At 38.2% G+C, this 17,417-nt stretch overlaps 1 protein-coding gene across 1 annotated transcript in view; it reads right to left on the reverse strand.

The window, feature by feature from the left end:
- Positions 1-17,417, reverse strand: part of sema6bb (sema domain, transmembrane domain (TM), and cytoplasmic domain, (semaphorin) 6Bb) — a 184,705-nt gene that overhangs the window by 41,966 nt on the left and 125,322 nt on the right. Inside the window, exons 11-14 of the mRNA XM_030132778.1 lie at positions 9,530-9,661; positions 8,338-8,487; positions 7,463-7,642; positions 4,903-5,043 (exon numbers count right to left, since the gene is read on the reverse strand). Coding sequence (XP_029988638.1) covers positions 4,903-5,043; positions 7,463-7,642; positions 8,338-8,487; positions 9,530-9,661 — 603 coding nt within the window. The remainder of the gene's footprint in view (positions 1-4,902; positions 5,044-7,462; positions 7,643-8,337; positions 8,488-9,529; positions 9,662-17,417) is intronic.

Raw genomic sequence — 17,417 nt, forward strand, 5'->3', positions numbered from 1 at the left:
GGGGGGCAGATCTGTCTTGGCGGAGGTCTGCGCTCTCCTAGTGCTTTTCTTGTTTATATTATCTTTTCCAAAGTATTGCATATTTGTACAATGTATATGTGCTACTACTTACAGGGTGGGGAAGCAAAATTTACAATATTTTGAGGCAGGGATTGAAACACAGTGTATGACCAATTAGTTTATTGAAAATCATGAGAATTTATTTGCCACAAGAAAATTTCCATAATAGAAAATGTTTTTATTCTGTGTGTCCTCCTTCTTTCTCAATAACTGCCTTCACATGCTTCCTGAAACTTGCGCAAGTGTTCCTCAAATATTCGGGTGACAACTTCTCCCATTCCTCTTTAATAGTATCTTCCAGACTTTCTCGTAACAGTTTTGCTCATAGTCATTCTCTTCTTTCCATTATAAACAGTCTTTATGGACACTCCAACTATTTTTGAAATCTCCTTTGGTGTGACGAGTGCATTCAGCAAATCACACACTCTTTGACGTTTGCTTTCCTGATTACTCATATGGGCAAAAGTTTCTGAAAAGGTATGGATAATAGTGTGAGGTATGATTATGACATTAATGTATGTTTGGTTTCAAAACAATTGACGTAGTGCCTGCTGAGAAAAAACAACTAAATGTTCATTGTAAATTTTGCTTCCCCACCCTGTAGTTTGAATTTACTTTCTACTGGCCAGAGAATATAGTGCAGTGTTTTTCAACCTTGGGGTCGGAACCCCACCTGGGGTTGCCTGGAATTCCAATGGGATCACCTGAAATTTCTAGTAATTGATAAAAATTTAATTAAAAAATTATTAATAAAAAATATATGGTGAGTTTACAGAGACAATCCATAAAAGACATGACAAACTGAAGCTGAAACTGAAGCACTGTGGTACTGTTCATCTTGCAAATGTTCTTTGTGGTCGGTTTCAGATGCTGCAGCTCTTTCATAATTCATAGTTTGAGTTCTTGTTTGTTCAGTATTAATTGTCAGCCTTGGAAATCCAAGCTGGACTGACTGTACATATCCTGACCAAGGAAAATCAAATTCTCACTTTGTGCAGTAATCTACACCTGGCTTTTCTGCCTCCGTCCATAATAATATACATTATATAGACTAAATGTCGTCCAAAATTAACATTTATTTGCAACATAGTATAGCAAACTATTACATGATCAAAAACAAATTAATTTGAGCAAAAGAAATGTCTCTGTTTTGAATGGGGTCACCAGAAATTTGTGATTTTAAAATGGGGTCACAAGCCAAAAAAGGTTGAGAACCACTGATATAGTACATTTCCAACTTGTGAAGACATTATTATTAAATCACATAACATTGCATATGATTAAATTGTCATTACACAATCTGAAGTCATCTCCTCCAGGTTCACAGTCTCTCACTGATTAGTTTGATGAGTATAAAAATAATATAAATGATATCCTATGGTCTTCAGTGACAGGTCTCAGCCCAGTTGAACACCTACAGGATATTATTGGCTGATGTGTTAGACAGTGCTCTCCACCTCCATCATCAGAACACAAAATGACTTTTCAGATTCAGTCCTTTACTCCAGTACAGTAGTACGTAAAAACTGTGGAGCGAACTGAACTCACAGTAGAGACAAATTAAGAATATTTCATTACTTTATTATGGCCTGAAATTTAAGGTTAAAGGTTAACTTGCTTTATTATCCCTGTAGGAAAATTCAGTCTCTGCATTTTACCCATTCTAACACACACAGTATCTAGCATTAGCATCATTAAGTAGCACATTAAGAGCAGTGAGCTACCATTAACATTTGAAGAGTAAACAAAAAGTAAACAATCATATGTAGTTAGTTACATTACATTTTTACAGACTGTATTCCTGTACATATCCACTCACTGTATAAATACATCAATTTGCACTTTCTGTACATATTACAATGTAAAAACCCACTGTAAATAATATACACATATACATATATTTTTCATAGACCGGACCCACACACCCACTCACTGTATAAAAACTCCGATTTGTACTCTGTACATATTACATTGTAAATCCACTGTAAATCTCAACCCATTGTTGTCTCTGTCTCTAGTGGACTATTTGTCTATATTGTGTCTAGGTCCACATGTTGTCTGGGTTCATATTGGAATTATATTCCACAAGTAATGTAAAAACCGAAGCCAAATTCCTTGTATGTGTTCACATACAAGCCAAAAAAGCCAATAAAGCTGATTCTGATTCTGATTACACTGATGAATGCATAATCTGTAACCTAGTACATTTCAAAAGTAACCTTCCCAACCCAGAAATTCATGATTGGATTTTGAATGAAGTCTTGCAATCACTGCACTTTTTACTGCATTAGAGCATCATTGACTGCAGCAGTAATCAGTACCTGCTGACATCTAATGACAATGCAATTCAGACAAAAACAAAAACACAATGAGCCGCTCAATGTGAGGGACTTCCAGGAATGTAAATTATCCGTCAGTATAAGTAGTTTTTGATCAATACTATGTGCTAAACTCCTGAGATGGATCCTTTAATAACACACTGCAGGCTTAAATGGTACTCAAGTTTTTAATGATTTGTGTATTTGTGGGACTGGAGAGGGTTAAAGGTCAATCTGTGACAGCGTACGCTAAAAGTCCAACCACTTACAAAACTAAATTATAAAAGAAAACAAGGCGACCATGTGAACTGACTGCCAGACGGAGTAGACTTCTACATTAGTTGTGGATTTAATGCTAAATATACATAGAAAAAAAGTTATCAGTAGAAACCAGAATATGGTAGAATGTGGCATATGATGACTGGAAATCAAAAGCAAACTTCAAACGTTTAAAGAATCAGACCTGAAGCTGCTGAATCGTGAATCTTCAACATACTCGCACTCAACATTAACTCTCATACTCACATCTAAACACATAAATGCACACACTAAACGCTCTGAGAAAGCATGCAAGCGTTTCTTAATGTGCTCTGGATTACACGCTTGTATGACTCACCTGGTTCAGTGAACATGCTGCACGCCTTATGATCTGCTGTGTATACGGGGCCACAGGCATCAAAACTCAACAGTGTTCCAGCAAAGCAGCGTGTACTTTGGAAGCCTGAGCATTTACCGTGTGGTTGATGTGAGTGTGCGATGGTAAAATATCCTTACTTTGAATATATGTGCTTTTATGCTTAATTATCCTGGAGTACTAGACTCGCTTTCAGATATGCCCTGCTGAACATTTAAAGTTAACACCTGCCACCGTAACCAGCTGAGCGGCTCTTCCACCGCAGCTTCTCATAATCGAATAACTACTGGATGAAGTGGTAGCATGTCAACTTGAAACTGAAAATCTCCAACAGTAAAAAAGATGTTAAATTGTTCCTAAATGGAATGGTTTCACATTAACTGAAATGATTACAACTGACGATATAATGATACAGTAAAAGTTGTTTTATTATTATGGCCTACATTTATTTAACATATATTTTAACAGCATGAGGTGATGCCGCATTAGATTTGCACTTCAATCTGTCTTGATGGCTGAAGTAAAGTCAAAACATTACTGCATTACAATACAAATGCTTTACACAAATAGTTTATATTGCATTTTCCTTCCATTAAGGGAACTTTATTGCATTTTTACTAGTTCCCACATTATGTGGCAGTTAGCAGATTATAACCTTGCTCAAGGGCACAGTGACAGTTTCTATTAAGTTGTAATGGTTATTATTATTATAGGGGAAGTCACACCAGCCATGAGGCAGCTACTCTGATACTGGCAGACATTTACTTCATCTGACACATAAGAGTGTGTTTTGCAGGTTTAGAATAACATCCTGAAAGGCAGCACGGAAAATGACACGACAATACCACTGACGATGTTAAAATGTACAAAATATGTGTTGCAGTTAGACAGTGACAATAATAAAGTTTAGGCAAAAAAAACTAGGAGAAGAATTAGAAAAGAATTATGGTCAGAGACAAAAGATTAAAGATTCCAATATCATCTATTGGTTTCTGTTATATAAAGAAGAAAAGAGATATAAAAATGGCATGTGTGTTTGGTTCATGTCAGACTGCAGAGCTGATGTAAACAAGCCTTATCTTTCAAAATGATCATTTAGTTAATTTTAGATCTAATCTGGTCATGCTGAAATTTCCTAGTCTGTGCATAAGGCAGCAAAGATTATCACAGAGATCATTTGATTGTTATGAAATAAGTAGTTTTCACAAAACAGCTCTTTATTCATTGAACAACTTCTGCCATAGGACTTCATTTAAACAGAGGAGACTCTGGTCCTCTGGCCGTGACATGTTTACAGCTAAAGATTGGAATCTATCGCCTTTAATTAAAATACCTGTGCTACAGCTAAAATAATTATTTTAAATGACAGCCTTTCTTGTAGTTGCAGTAATAACAGTACTGATAATAATGCTTACTTTGGTTCCAAACAGGACAAAAACTCTAATCTCCTGTGTACAAGTCCACAAGTTTGGTAGTTTTCAATATCAACCCTCAACTCCTGCAACTAGTTGTGGTACCTTGAAAGGCCACAGTTTTTGACACTTTGTGTTGATTGCCACTCAACAACAAGCCGATCATCCACTCTGCAAGCCTCTTCTTCTTCAGCAACTGAACACTGACATACTGTCACACTCCACTGGCTGCACCATGCACAGGAGTGTTGCAGGTCAGACTTCAAGATGCAAACTAAGCATTGAAATTATATACAAATCAAACATCTCAAACCTTTTTATATTATATTGAGGACCACAGCTGTCATTATCAGTATATTTCCTGCCCTGGTTGCTCTGGCAAAGGCCAGATTATTGTGTATATGGCTGCCTAACGTCTTATTTTTAAACCCTGCTTCCCTTTTCTGTCCTGCTTGGACATTATTTGGTGGCGACTTACTTCATGCATCGGGAGTAGAGCTGGCATCGTGCCACTGGTACTCTGATCACACAGGAGGGAAAGGTGAGGAGCAGAGTGTGGCTTGCTCGGTCCAGAGTGAGAGACAACAGTTGTCTGGCCTGTGGAGAGTCTTCAGCACACCTGAAACACACACACACACAAAATGCAAAATTTACAATACACAATGACAGAAGCAAACGTGCATAAAACAAAACATGTATTAGACTGCACATTAACCGTGTGACCTCACTCAGAGCATTAAAGCAGCAAAAACATTCTCATGAGTCAATGTGAAACACAACCTAACATAAACAGTTCTATAAATAAAAGGCATAATAAAAGCAAAAGCATCAAGAGGCCTCTCTGTGTAGCTGGGTGTTATAGTGTCAACCCAAATACGCACTGTGCTGATTGCAGAGGGTCGAGGGGGCCGGCTGGCCATCAAAAACGGCTGCTGGGAGCTGAATCACTTCTAATTGGCACTTAGAGCCACGATAGCCAGCACAAACTTGCCTCGGTGGAGCGGATTTATACCTTTTTATGCATATGTGCACTCATGCATCAGTTGTATCTGGATGGTTTATGGTAATAACATTGCAGCGGGCCCACAGTCATTAAGAAGAATCTATCATTCTGCTAAGGCCACGCTGTGACTCATTCTTCACAGCCAATATCACAAAAAGGCAGGGAAAAGGAGGGGGAGACCAGGGAAAAAATAGAATAAACAACTAACAAATGCAATAAAAAGACAAGACAGAAACAAAAAGGGAGCCCTGTGAAAAGAAATTAGAAATACACAAGACAATATAGGAGCTATTTGTATTCCAGGTCACAGCCCAGCAGCCAATCACAAAACAGTGATTTCTATCTGTTATGACCTCCGAAAGGATAACTGCATTTGTGACCCTGATTTAACATCCCCTGGGGTTTATTACAAGACACAAAGCATCACTGTGTGTGTGCATGTAAGGTGAGGCTGGGGGTGGCCCGGACCCCAGCATAAAAGGACAAAAAAAAAGCCTCATGTGTGTGACTGGGCTCTGTCTTCCTGATTAGCCGGGTGCCTGCTGTGGTAGCTGGACTGTCACTGACCCCCTGGTGGGCTCACCATGCACACCAAATTATCCGTCCCATACTGGCTCCAGCCCATGCCAGCCCATTCATCACACAGTCCTCCCTCATTTCTCCAGCCATCACTATCCTTCATTTTGTCAAGTCTGGAGCACAGCAAATAAGCTGCATAAATTGGTGGGAACATTTTGGAGGGTAGCGATGGAAGGAAGTTTATTCCTACACAAAGACTGTGGCAGTAAACTACAAAAACAGAATTTCAAGGCACGAAAAATTATTAATTTGTAGGACATGTTTTATAGAGACTATCTTGTCAACCGTGTTTTTCTTTCAAAATTTCATTTAATTTGAAGATACCACATCTTACTTTGTCTAAATAAAATATTCCAATAAATATTGAGAACCATTATAATCTTTCAGTGGCGAGACTTTCATTCTAGTTTCAAGAAATCTCACCAAGCAAAATTTGCTCACCCCACCGGCAGATTTTTCATTGCTAAACACAAGACAATTAGGCTATCTTTAAGGATGTTCTTGTAGTGTACAAGTTGATGCAATAGAAATAAGGTTTCTTTTTCCATCCAGTTACTTCACAAAGTAATCTTTTGTTTCCACTTAATGGAGAAAAAAATGCCACATAGATCACAGAGCCCAATTACAGCTACAGAAAACTAGCGTTTAGAAACATGCAGTTTTCTTTTTAAATGCCTCTAATTAGGCTTGGTGAAAGATAATCACCAGTAAAATCTGTCCACATCTGCGTAACAGACATTGTCTTCCCTCCGCCCTGCAGCCATCCGCTACATGTGACACATGACAGAACAGGAGCATTGTCTTCATTACATGATGATGGGCATCCAGTGAGGCCTCAAAGCTTCCTGCCTCCTTCAAAATGTTAATTTATCAAGGACTAGAAGCCAAATACCCTCCGATCTTTTGTCAAGATCCAGATATGTCAAGAGTATGATTCTCCTTTACATTAATAATAAAGGGTCAATTTTCCTGCCAGAATGTGATTTTAGCAAAGATTATGGATAATGTGATTTTATCATTTCATTAGTTTCCGGTGTTTTTTTCCCTAATGCTTTTACACAGTGTATCGACCTCATTAGACGATGTTCAGATTTCCTGATAGTGAATGTCAGCCTCTAATCCTATTCTTTTCTGTTTGCTCTATTTGTATTCTCTGCATGGGGTCGCATAGTTGCAGCTTCTGCACAATTATGTGTGTCTGTGGTTGAATAGGTTACATGTATAACATTAAGGACAAGTCAAAGTTTCAGGATGTGTCATGTTTTTTTTTTTTCTTGTGACTATTTTTTGAGGCTTATCACACCACCACCTCTCCTCAATATATATGTCAACCCCAAATGTCATTTAACCCTTTCCTATCCCCTCCAGTGCCATCTTTGTGACATTTTTGACTTGATACTACAGGTTTGTGCCTCTAAAGTTCAGTTAAGTTTCTGTTCTGCCTTTAAATTCTTACTTATCAGGGTTGAATCCTTCTAATTCCTCCAGGAAGATGTTGCTGTTGGTCACGGTGTTGTCCTGGTTGGGCATGATGAGGAACTTCAGGATGGTCCCTCTGCTCGAGCCCAGGAACAGGACGGTCCGGTTCCTGTACGGTCCCGCCTCTGTATCCACCACCATCTTATTGAGCTGGTACCTGTACAGCAGAGGAGGACGAGCACTGCTTTACAGCCACTGAGATATGCAGCTCATTTGGGACTAATCTCAAAGCAGAGCAGAGAAGCTCCGAGAGGCAAGTTTATGATTTAACGCATTACATCTGATTGGTTAGTAGGTGTAAAATACGGACTCTTGTGACTTTAAATCATAATATGCCATTTTCTCTTGAGTCACTGCAAAATGAAATGAATTCCATAGAGAAGAAACTGCTCATCAAATTTGCATAATAAACTAATTACGCCAGACGTCAAGTCATTAATAATATCAGTCAAATAAATGGGCTCATCTTGGAACAATAGAAGAGTGTTACTGAACTACACACAGTCCTATGTGTACGAGTCAGTGGGTGAGAGCAGAGGCAGTGTTGTGCTGGGTGTTTAATATTCCACATACATCTAGTTCCCCATAATCCCTTGTGGCTGGTCGGCAGAGGTACTCCATATGGAAGGTAGTAGAAAAAGAGAGAGAGAGCGAAGCAAGCGTGCATTTATTTGGGATTTGATGTGCTACAGCTGCTTGTCTTCCAGAGGCTTCAGCACTGAACCAGGCAGAGCTAAACCACAACAGAAGGAGCTCACAGGCCGAGACAGGGCCACTTGTGTTTGGATGCATAGCTCTATATGTGTGTGTGTGTGCGTGTGTGTGTGTGTGTGTGCGCGTGCACAGTCTTACCTGACCATGGTTCTGACTATCCAGGGTCTTTGTCCAAGTGATGGGACAGCTTCATCCATCAACGGGTGGGTCTTCACAAAGTTGAGCATCTCATCAGGGAAAGAGTTGGACGAGTTAAACCTTGAACCTTGAACTGCGCAGCCACCAGGTCTGGAGGACAAGGACAACATTCATCGCATGTTCAGCAGACAGTAAAGAGGCAAGGTATCCTCTCATCCTGATAACCTCCAGATCAGAGTTTGCACAGTTGTAAAGTTTTTTCTTTCAGCCTTTCTGCTCTAAGTTTAGTTTTTGTTTAATTTTAGTGCCATTTGGAGTTTTTCATGAAGTATATGAGAGACATATAGAAGGTAAAAAAAGGCAGGAAGAAAATATGCCACCAAATTGGATTTATAGAAAATTTGTTAATTAGAGGTCCTATATTTTTGTAAAACCATTTTATTCGTGTGTATTCCTTAAGTGTTAACAATGCTCGACCCACAGCAGAGCTCAGTAATTAGCACCCAGAGCTCAATCAAAAGTAAAACCTTAAATCTTCAAAGACAAGGCCAATTTTACCTTTGTACTTTTTCCATTCGTGATGCATTATCAACTGGCATTTTTGTTTAATTTGTATTCCTTTGTAGAAATCATTTTATTTATTTCATTTAATGAAGGTTTTATTTTTCAGGTCTAGTTTTAGTTTTAATCTATACATCTACATATTATAAGACACACAGTCTCATCAGTAAGTGGTCTAGACTGTCTGAGTCACACATTTAGACAAACATCCTTTTCTTATTGATTTGATTCAGTCACAAGAAACTCATATTGAAAGTCTTGTTCCTCTGTGAGGTCAAGGCAGTCCTTGAGAATTGCTAGAGGAAACTGTATCTTGAAAAATGAATTTCCCACCACCGTGTGAGCTCAAGCAAACTTAAGTGAGTCCAGGTTTCTATGATCCTTAAAAACAAGTAGAGAATCCACTTTTTCACAGGTTTAATTAGTCTCAATGTGGTTGAAACTTTTGCCCACAAGCAACAAAATCATGAATTATACAACAACAAATATACTGAATTGCTGCTTCTTGTTTGTATTTTTTTATGAAATATAAACCCAGAGATTTGTGGCTGAATTAAATAGAGGTTTCATCTTGTAGTTCTCTAGTAACAACCTAAACACAGATGCATAAAGTGATCGTGACCATCTGCACCTTGGCTTCGGGATGACTTCATCTGGAACAGGCGTCCAAATCGACTCAGGTGATTTTTGCTCCTTGAACCTCCCATCAAACACGGCAGCCAGCTGCTCCATGTCAAAGGCACACACCGCCGAACCCGGGATGCTGCAGAGACGGAGAGAGAGGTGAGAGAAAAGTAGATTAAAACACAGACTGTCAATTGATTTAACACTTTCAACTGATACGAATGACTGTCAGTCCCGTGTCAAGTAGGCTTAACTCTCTGGAGACGGCCTGCAGAAAGAATAAGTGACAGAGAAAGGAGAGATAAGCTAGATAATACCTTAACCAAATAATAGACTGTGAAACATGAAAAAGAAAAAGAATGAAAAAAAGTTAAAATATAGAAAGTCAATTGTAAGCTACAGAAAGAGACAGGCACCCAGCAAAGATGACAAATTGGATTTGGGCTGTTCATATTTTGACATTCTGCGCTTGAACACAAAGGAAATTGTTACTGAGATGGAGAGAAAGACGGGATAAGATAGACGCTGTCAACTCTGTGGGCGAAGAACAGATACGCAGAGGATGCAATAGCTAGATTAGACCCATGAAAAAATTTTGGCTGGAATTCTTGGAATATAAAACGAAATAGGAAATGAGTCACTGAATACTTAGCGTTCACAAAGGGACAAAAGATTCCTGTAAAAAAGGAAATGAACCCAGCACAATGTTTCCAGTGAAAAAAAAAAAAAAAAGGCCGGCGCACCTCGATGACTATTTAACTACTCGTGAACCCTGAAACACAGCAAACATCTGCTCCAAGACGTGTCCAGAACCCCTCCGCATACAAAAACAAACACTCGCAGACACAGCCAAGACTCAAACTAATTCACACACAAAGTTAGACCATCTCTGCACTCAGCCTGATGATACGATTTTGTGTTTGGCTTGGGAACGGAGAGACGGAAAAAATAAAGCGAGCAGTGTCAGAGTGAGATAAGGAATGAGTTTTAAGGAGACATCCCATATTTCTTGCTGCGGGAAACTCAGCTCTCTGCTCTGAATGTGTCCTCATCAATGACTAATGGCGTGTGTGGTGTGAGAGCTAGTGACTCAGTGCTAATACTTTAACGATACACATGATCTGATTTGAAAAAACATGAGCGACTGAGTCACTTGCAACCTGCTGCTACATGACCACAAAACAGGTCCCATCTGTTCCTTTCTATCTTCTTCTCTTTCTTTAACCCATAAAGACTCAGTGCTACTTTTGTGTCAGATCCCACATAATTTTTGTTTATAAATTTAACCTTTCCTAAGTGATTTTTCTCCATTTATGATAATACTATCTTCTGTATTTTGAATTTATCCAGCAAAAATCGGGTATTTTTCTACATTTAATTTACTGATCATGTAGATATTCACAAAAGCTCATATTAAAGTTGAAGGTTATCATATTAAAAAATTAAAAAAAACTGAAGAAAAAGTGACTTTTTCATTAACTGAACATAAACAGTGTGAAAACATCACGGAATTAAAAAGATGTATAAAAACCTTATTTTTTCAGAGATATAGTGGCAGTGAACTCGAGTCCAACAGTAATGGTTGTTGATGGTACGTAATCATTTGTTCTCTTTTTTTGTAATTTAGTGACTGACCTGTTCTTTGTTATGGACTGTATCCACTGGCTGATTGGCCAGGTCATGTGGAATTGGGGTGGGACAACGTGGGCTTGACTTCTTTCTTGTGGAGGAGTCATAGTGAAATTGTTTTCTTTTTTGGTTGATTTATTTCCATATATTGGAGTGTAATGGTAAATGGTCGGTACTTATATAGTGCTTTTCCATACTTTTATGGTGCCCAAAGTGCTTTACAAAGCCTCACATTCACCCATTCAGGCACGCACACACCGGTAGGCAGCTGCCTACGTGGACATGTGGACAGTCGGAGGCAGGATTCGAACTGCCGACCCTTCAGCCATTGGACGACCCGCTCTGTGCACATCCTTTTGGATCTGGAATTTCTTCTGCCTACTTATGTTTGGAGTAAAGTCTATTTATATGTGTAATATGGCTATGAAATGGACAGAATTTATTTTTGATCTGTGCAACATTTTTGTGCAGGATTGTTTAGAATTTATTTTGACATGTGTAAGGTTTGTTAAGGTGCTTTGAGGAACTGACATAGGACCTTGTGATCAGTAGAAACGTGGGGTTTTCAAATGGTTTTTTTTTTTTAACACTTTTTCCCCCCTTTTTTTGATATTCAAAATAATAAATAAATAAATAAATAAATAAATAAATAAATAAATAAACCCAGTGTGTCCATCCACTGTCATTGATCCGACTCCATGGGCTTTACTGGTGAATCAATGCTGTAGAAGATGACAGTGTTTCCACGTTCACTACGGATCCTCTGAACGTCCAAATGGGTCATATCTGATGACCATGAAAAGATGACAAACTGTATTTTACACCAATAATTTCCATGGATTGATAGGATTAGTGGTTCAGAAGTTGTTACACAGTTTAGATCAGCAGATGCTTTTGATTGCCGATGGCTGTTTGGGTCCTTATGGGTTTAAAAAAAAAAAAAAAGGGATAAACGTCCTGACTGGTGATGTGGAGGGTCATCCCCTGTAAGTATCTACTGAGCCTCTTTGAAAACCTCACATGGGTGTGTTTGGGGAGGCAGTGCCCAAAGGCTGGGTTTTGGTCTCAGCGGGGAGTCGTACTCTCCTGATGCGCCATTTGATCAGGTCACACAGCCTCCTTCTGTACTTATCATTCATAGGCAGGGATGTGAGTCAACCTCGGCCAGCACGGCGGAGCTGCAGGCGTATCTGTGGACGATACGATGTCTCTCTGAGGACAGCAGGCGCCAGATGTTATGTGCGACACGTCTGCCAACTCTGCACTGATGCCAGCTCGGCTTTGTTTCGCTACCTTCTCTCCCACCCTCCGAGCTTTCACTTTCTCTCTCAACACAGGTCAGTGGGTTTGCCCTGTGTAGAGCTCAGAACAGGAATAAAACAAAAAAGTCATGTTTTCTGCTCAGAATTCTCCTAATTGTCTTGGTAAAACTTTACGTAACAGTTTAGTAAAAGTAGGGTAATAGTGGGTTAAAGGTTCCTCTGACAGTAACAACCCCACTCTCACCTACAGCGGCTGCAAAAAACGCTGAAGTACAGTCCAGTTAGGGCTTTTAATTTAAGAGAATAATAACACTAGACCACACTCAAACATAATAGATGGTGGTGATGCACCTTAACACTGGATGTCACTGGTTATAAAATGCAAAAATGTGTACTTCTATTTAAAGCTACTGTAGAAATTTGGTTGAATCTGCCTCCACTGTGGATATAACCATGTCCTTTCAACAAAACATAAAAATAATATTATAAAATAATTCTCATTGTCATGTGATTACACACCAATGAAAACAATTGCAATATAGGAAGAACATTTTGCACCATTTCTGTAACTGCAGTCTCTTAAATCACCCTAAAACTTACACACTGATTTTTAATACTTTGATAAATGAGTAATGCCATATAATTACCAAAATGCTTTTTGGTGTTAACAGTGTGTATATATGAATAAATAATAGAATGACATTTAAGTCACAAGGTAATACAGATAGCAACTAGGCAACACATTTTCTGTAATAGTACAATTTTTTTTTTTGGAACTGTGGAATGGATATATCACTGCAATGTTTGGATTAAAAGCTATTAATCTAGAGACATTAATGGGATATAACCTCATAATAATGGCAACATATAGGCTGATGTTCTCACAATATTATAAGCTACTAATACCCATGAGTACAGAAGCAAAAAAAAGATGAAACTGGTGTTTTTTAGACGACTATTTCGAGTCCTGCTTGGTTGAGGAGTAGTTCTGCTGCTGTGCTCTGATGTTGCCTTAGAATAGACAATTAGCTTTTACTTCTGAACAATATAAGTTGTTCGCCGGTACTATAGAGCATAGACAAAGGCATTAGAGTGAAAAGATAATACTGTGGTATGTCTTGTGAAACATAGTAACAGAAAAAGTAGCTGCATTACTCTGCAATCCTGCTGCAATAGAATAATATATTATTATAAGTTCTTTGTTGTTACCTTCAAAATCATATATAATCTTTTATAAGGCAGATGTAGTCATTACCATTTTACAAGGCTGAAATTCATCTTCCCTTATGTTCCAAACACTTCCTTATGATTCATAGTAATACTCTACGAATGATATGTTTAATGCTGTGTCTTGGTTCCTGGGAACACTTGCAGGCCATGAATCAGTGCTACACAGTGACAAATTACCCAGTTCTATATATTTATGTTTTCTTGTTGGTTCCTTAAATTTCTGTTGCATAAATTTCCTGTATTACATAGCTATAGTCACAGGTAATATGAAAGTTTTAGGTGGTTATTAATTCAGTAATTACATGGCATTACCAAATTATTACATTTCTATTACACTATTATCATATTATCACTACACTGTTACGTAAAGTTGGACCATTTCTGATTTTGCATCGTAGTTTGAGTGTGCTGGCTTTTTTTTTTTTTTAATTCCATCTTAGCCTGGCATCAACAGTCCTGGGACCTCTCAACTAATTTTTGATCTCATCATTGCATGAGCAAAGAGACTGAAACACCCCTGCCAAGATGCAGCTGAATAGGCCTACAAATAATCACTGCAATGAAACCTTTGACGCACAGTGTGCCAAGGAAAACAAACACTTCTTTTTTTTTTTTTTTTTGTGAAGACTTTAAACATTGTTGGTTGTACTTTTAGCAAAAATATACTGTCCAGTTCATTTAATATTAAAGCACTAGCAGATTTCAAAGACTGTTCCAAATCAGAGGCTACCATGTTGGGTGTTTATAAAACTCTGTCAGTGGTGTCCCTATGTCAATCATTGTATTAAACCTGCCACAGATCAGATAAACAACTGTGATTGGTCCAACCATGAGCTCTCAGATGCGTCTGGCTCCGAGGCTAGCTCCACACCTGAACCTCATTTGTTTTGTTTACCTTTAAACCTCTCTCTTTCCATCAACGTTTGTCCTTCTATGAGTCTTTCACATGACTGGGGTTGAGTGACAGGCTGTCCAGGTGAGGTGCACAGGGTGTCTGTTATCGAAGGCTTCTGCAGAGTCGAAAGTACATCCACACTGTTTAATAGGCACACTGACAGCTCCAAATAACACGGTCTGCCTGGACACATAACGCCTTAGAGAGGCAGACAGGAAAAGTTTCAATGTCAAACAACAATTCAGGATCCTAGCCTGAAATGTCTATAAACCTTTCTGCTGCTATTATGGACAGGGCAACAAACATGAGAAAGTACTTCTTCATGTAATGTCGTCGTTATCCAAGATGGTGCCCATACGGACGCCTTGGTGCTTTGCTCTGTAGTTTTTTGTCTATTTTTTTTTTTTTTTTAATTTGTAGAGTCTCAAGCTGTCAACCCATTGTTGTCCTTGTCTCTAGTCGAATGTTTGTCTATATTATGTCTAGGTCCACATGTGATTGGGTTCATGTTGTTCTGGGTTCATGTCAGAATTGTATGTCGTGAGCAGTGTAAAAACCAAAGCCAAATTCCTTGTATGTGTTCACATACTTGGCCAATAAAGCTGGTTCTGATTCTGATTGCAAGAAGTGTTAGTTAATACATACATAATAAGCTCTTATATGTCATATAGTAGACAAAGCTTCCATGACATGACCCATTGGTTTGTGAACTGTCAATTTGTACCGTTAAGATGGCTGTCACCATCTTGGGTTGATGCCTGTATTTGAACCGAGGCATGAGACGGGGAAAAATGACACGCTAATGCTAACTTACTGAATGTTAGAGTTACTCTCATACTAAGCAACCCATCAACATGTCTCATGACAGTCTAAACCCAGCTCATGTTTACTGTTAGTGAGTGAATTCTGCATCACAATGATAGCAGCTAAGGCTGCACGATATTGGAAAAAACTGACATTGCAATTTTTTTGTAACACCGCGATTTATATTGCGATATGAAACAATACTCAAGAGCTTTGTGGTGGTGATGTAAATGGCCAAACAAATTAGTTGTGTTAAGTCTTGTTGTGGCGACAGGTCGAAGGCACTGTTGACACAGAACATGTGTTTCAGTATCATCCTTCTTGTAGCTTAAATAATTCCAGATAACTGATGTTGCTTTTCTTTTTGGCATCAAGTCTTTGTTTTTGGTGATTTTCTCCTGTTCATTGCTCATTTTTCAGTGCTGTTACCAGCGACTCGCTCCATGTGCAGGGGCGGGGTCTGCTTTGGCAAACTGATTGTGATTGGTGGATGTGATTCTGTGTGTGTCAGGTACCCAGGCTGAAATTAAATGAGAACACATTGAGTTCATTTGCCTCCTACATCACAGGACCTGCAATGTGACTATTGTGCACATGTACATTGCGATGGCGATGCTCAAACGATATATTGTGCAGCTCTAATAGGAGTCACCGAAGGATCGAACTGAGACATCACTATGAACGCTTGGCCACGTTATCCCTGTGGTAACCTTTCTGACACCCATCCCTTGTGATGAATGTTAAGAAAATGCTAACTTACTAAAGCACCAACAGTCCCATATACACACCGCCATGTAATTTCTGTGATAAATGTTAAGATATACAGCTATCCTTGACAGTCAAATTCACACAATGTACAGATACACTAATTATCATGTAATCTCACAGGCCATATAATCTAATACAAAGTAATACACACATTAGCTAATGTAGCCAAGTTACACTCTATGACACATATATTGTCATTCAGTACTGGTAAACCTTATGACAGAATCCTCTGACAGTCTTGTTGATGCAACTCCTTAAACTAAAATAAAGCAGAGCTGTCTATCAGGGAGAAAAACAAGTATTATTCTATAAACAAGCTCCAAATGTCCAACTCAGCAGCAGAGCTATTGCTAGCATGCACTCAGCTGTCAATCACAGAAGCCGTGGAATTAAATATGCATAACTTTAAGCCTTAATATAATAGAAACAGATGACTCAATGATCTGCTGCTTTAGAAATGTCAGTGTAGGCTGTAGTTTTCAGCCCCAGAGGTCAAAGAACAGGCTGTCTACAAACTGCTGGGTTGATGATTGGATTCTAGGTAGAAAATCATTACATTACATTTACAATTTATTAACATTAATCAGGAATTATTCATGCTTTAAGACTGGAAGCTAACAAAGCTTAGATAATTCTTAGTAGTAAAAGCATCATAAAGAATTAATATAGCACTAGAAAAGCTTGGTAAAGGTTTAACAATTATAAAACAAGTTACTTAAAGTGTTGATATTGAAAAAAAATATTACATGAAACTCAAAAGCCTTTAATTAACATTCTCATCTATAAAATGTTTTCATTTAGTGCATATTATTTACTCATAATCTAACATTAAAAGTGTTTCTCATTCTGTTATCAACATTTAAATGTAATAATGGTAATAAGCATCTTATAGGGACTTACAAGGGCCTTTTTACCTATTAATGAATGATTATAACAAGGAAAAGTATTACTCATGCAGACTGTGGTATTGATGATAAACATAATGGTTATAATTTATGATTAAATGTTTTATGAATTCATTTACTCTGATTGATGCTTAAATTACCATCTGCACCATTTACAAGTGATTAATATTTCTCATTAAACTGTTTTTTTTTTTTTCCACTTTAAAATGTTTTGGTTTATTATTTTTTTTACTTTATCTACACTCCAGTAATTTACATTTATTCAGCCATATTTTTCCTTTATTTTATTCAACTAAAAACTTTGGGCCTGAGCTACTCGTCTGTATTCAAACACCACATTTTTCATACATTTTCTTGACCTTTCCATATCAGATCTGTGTGGATTTAAACTTCTATCCTTCC

Source organism: Sphaeramia orbicularis, chromosome 4 (assembly GCF_902148855.1).
Source record: "Sphaeramia orbicularis chromosome 4, fSphaOr1.1, whole genome shotgun sequence".
NCBI classification, from domain to species: Eukaryota; Metazoa; Chordata; class Actinopteri; order Kurtiformes; family Apogonidae; genus Sphaeramia; species Sphaeramia orbicularis.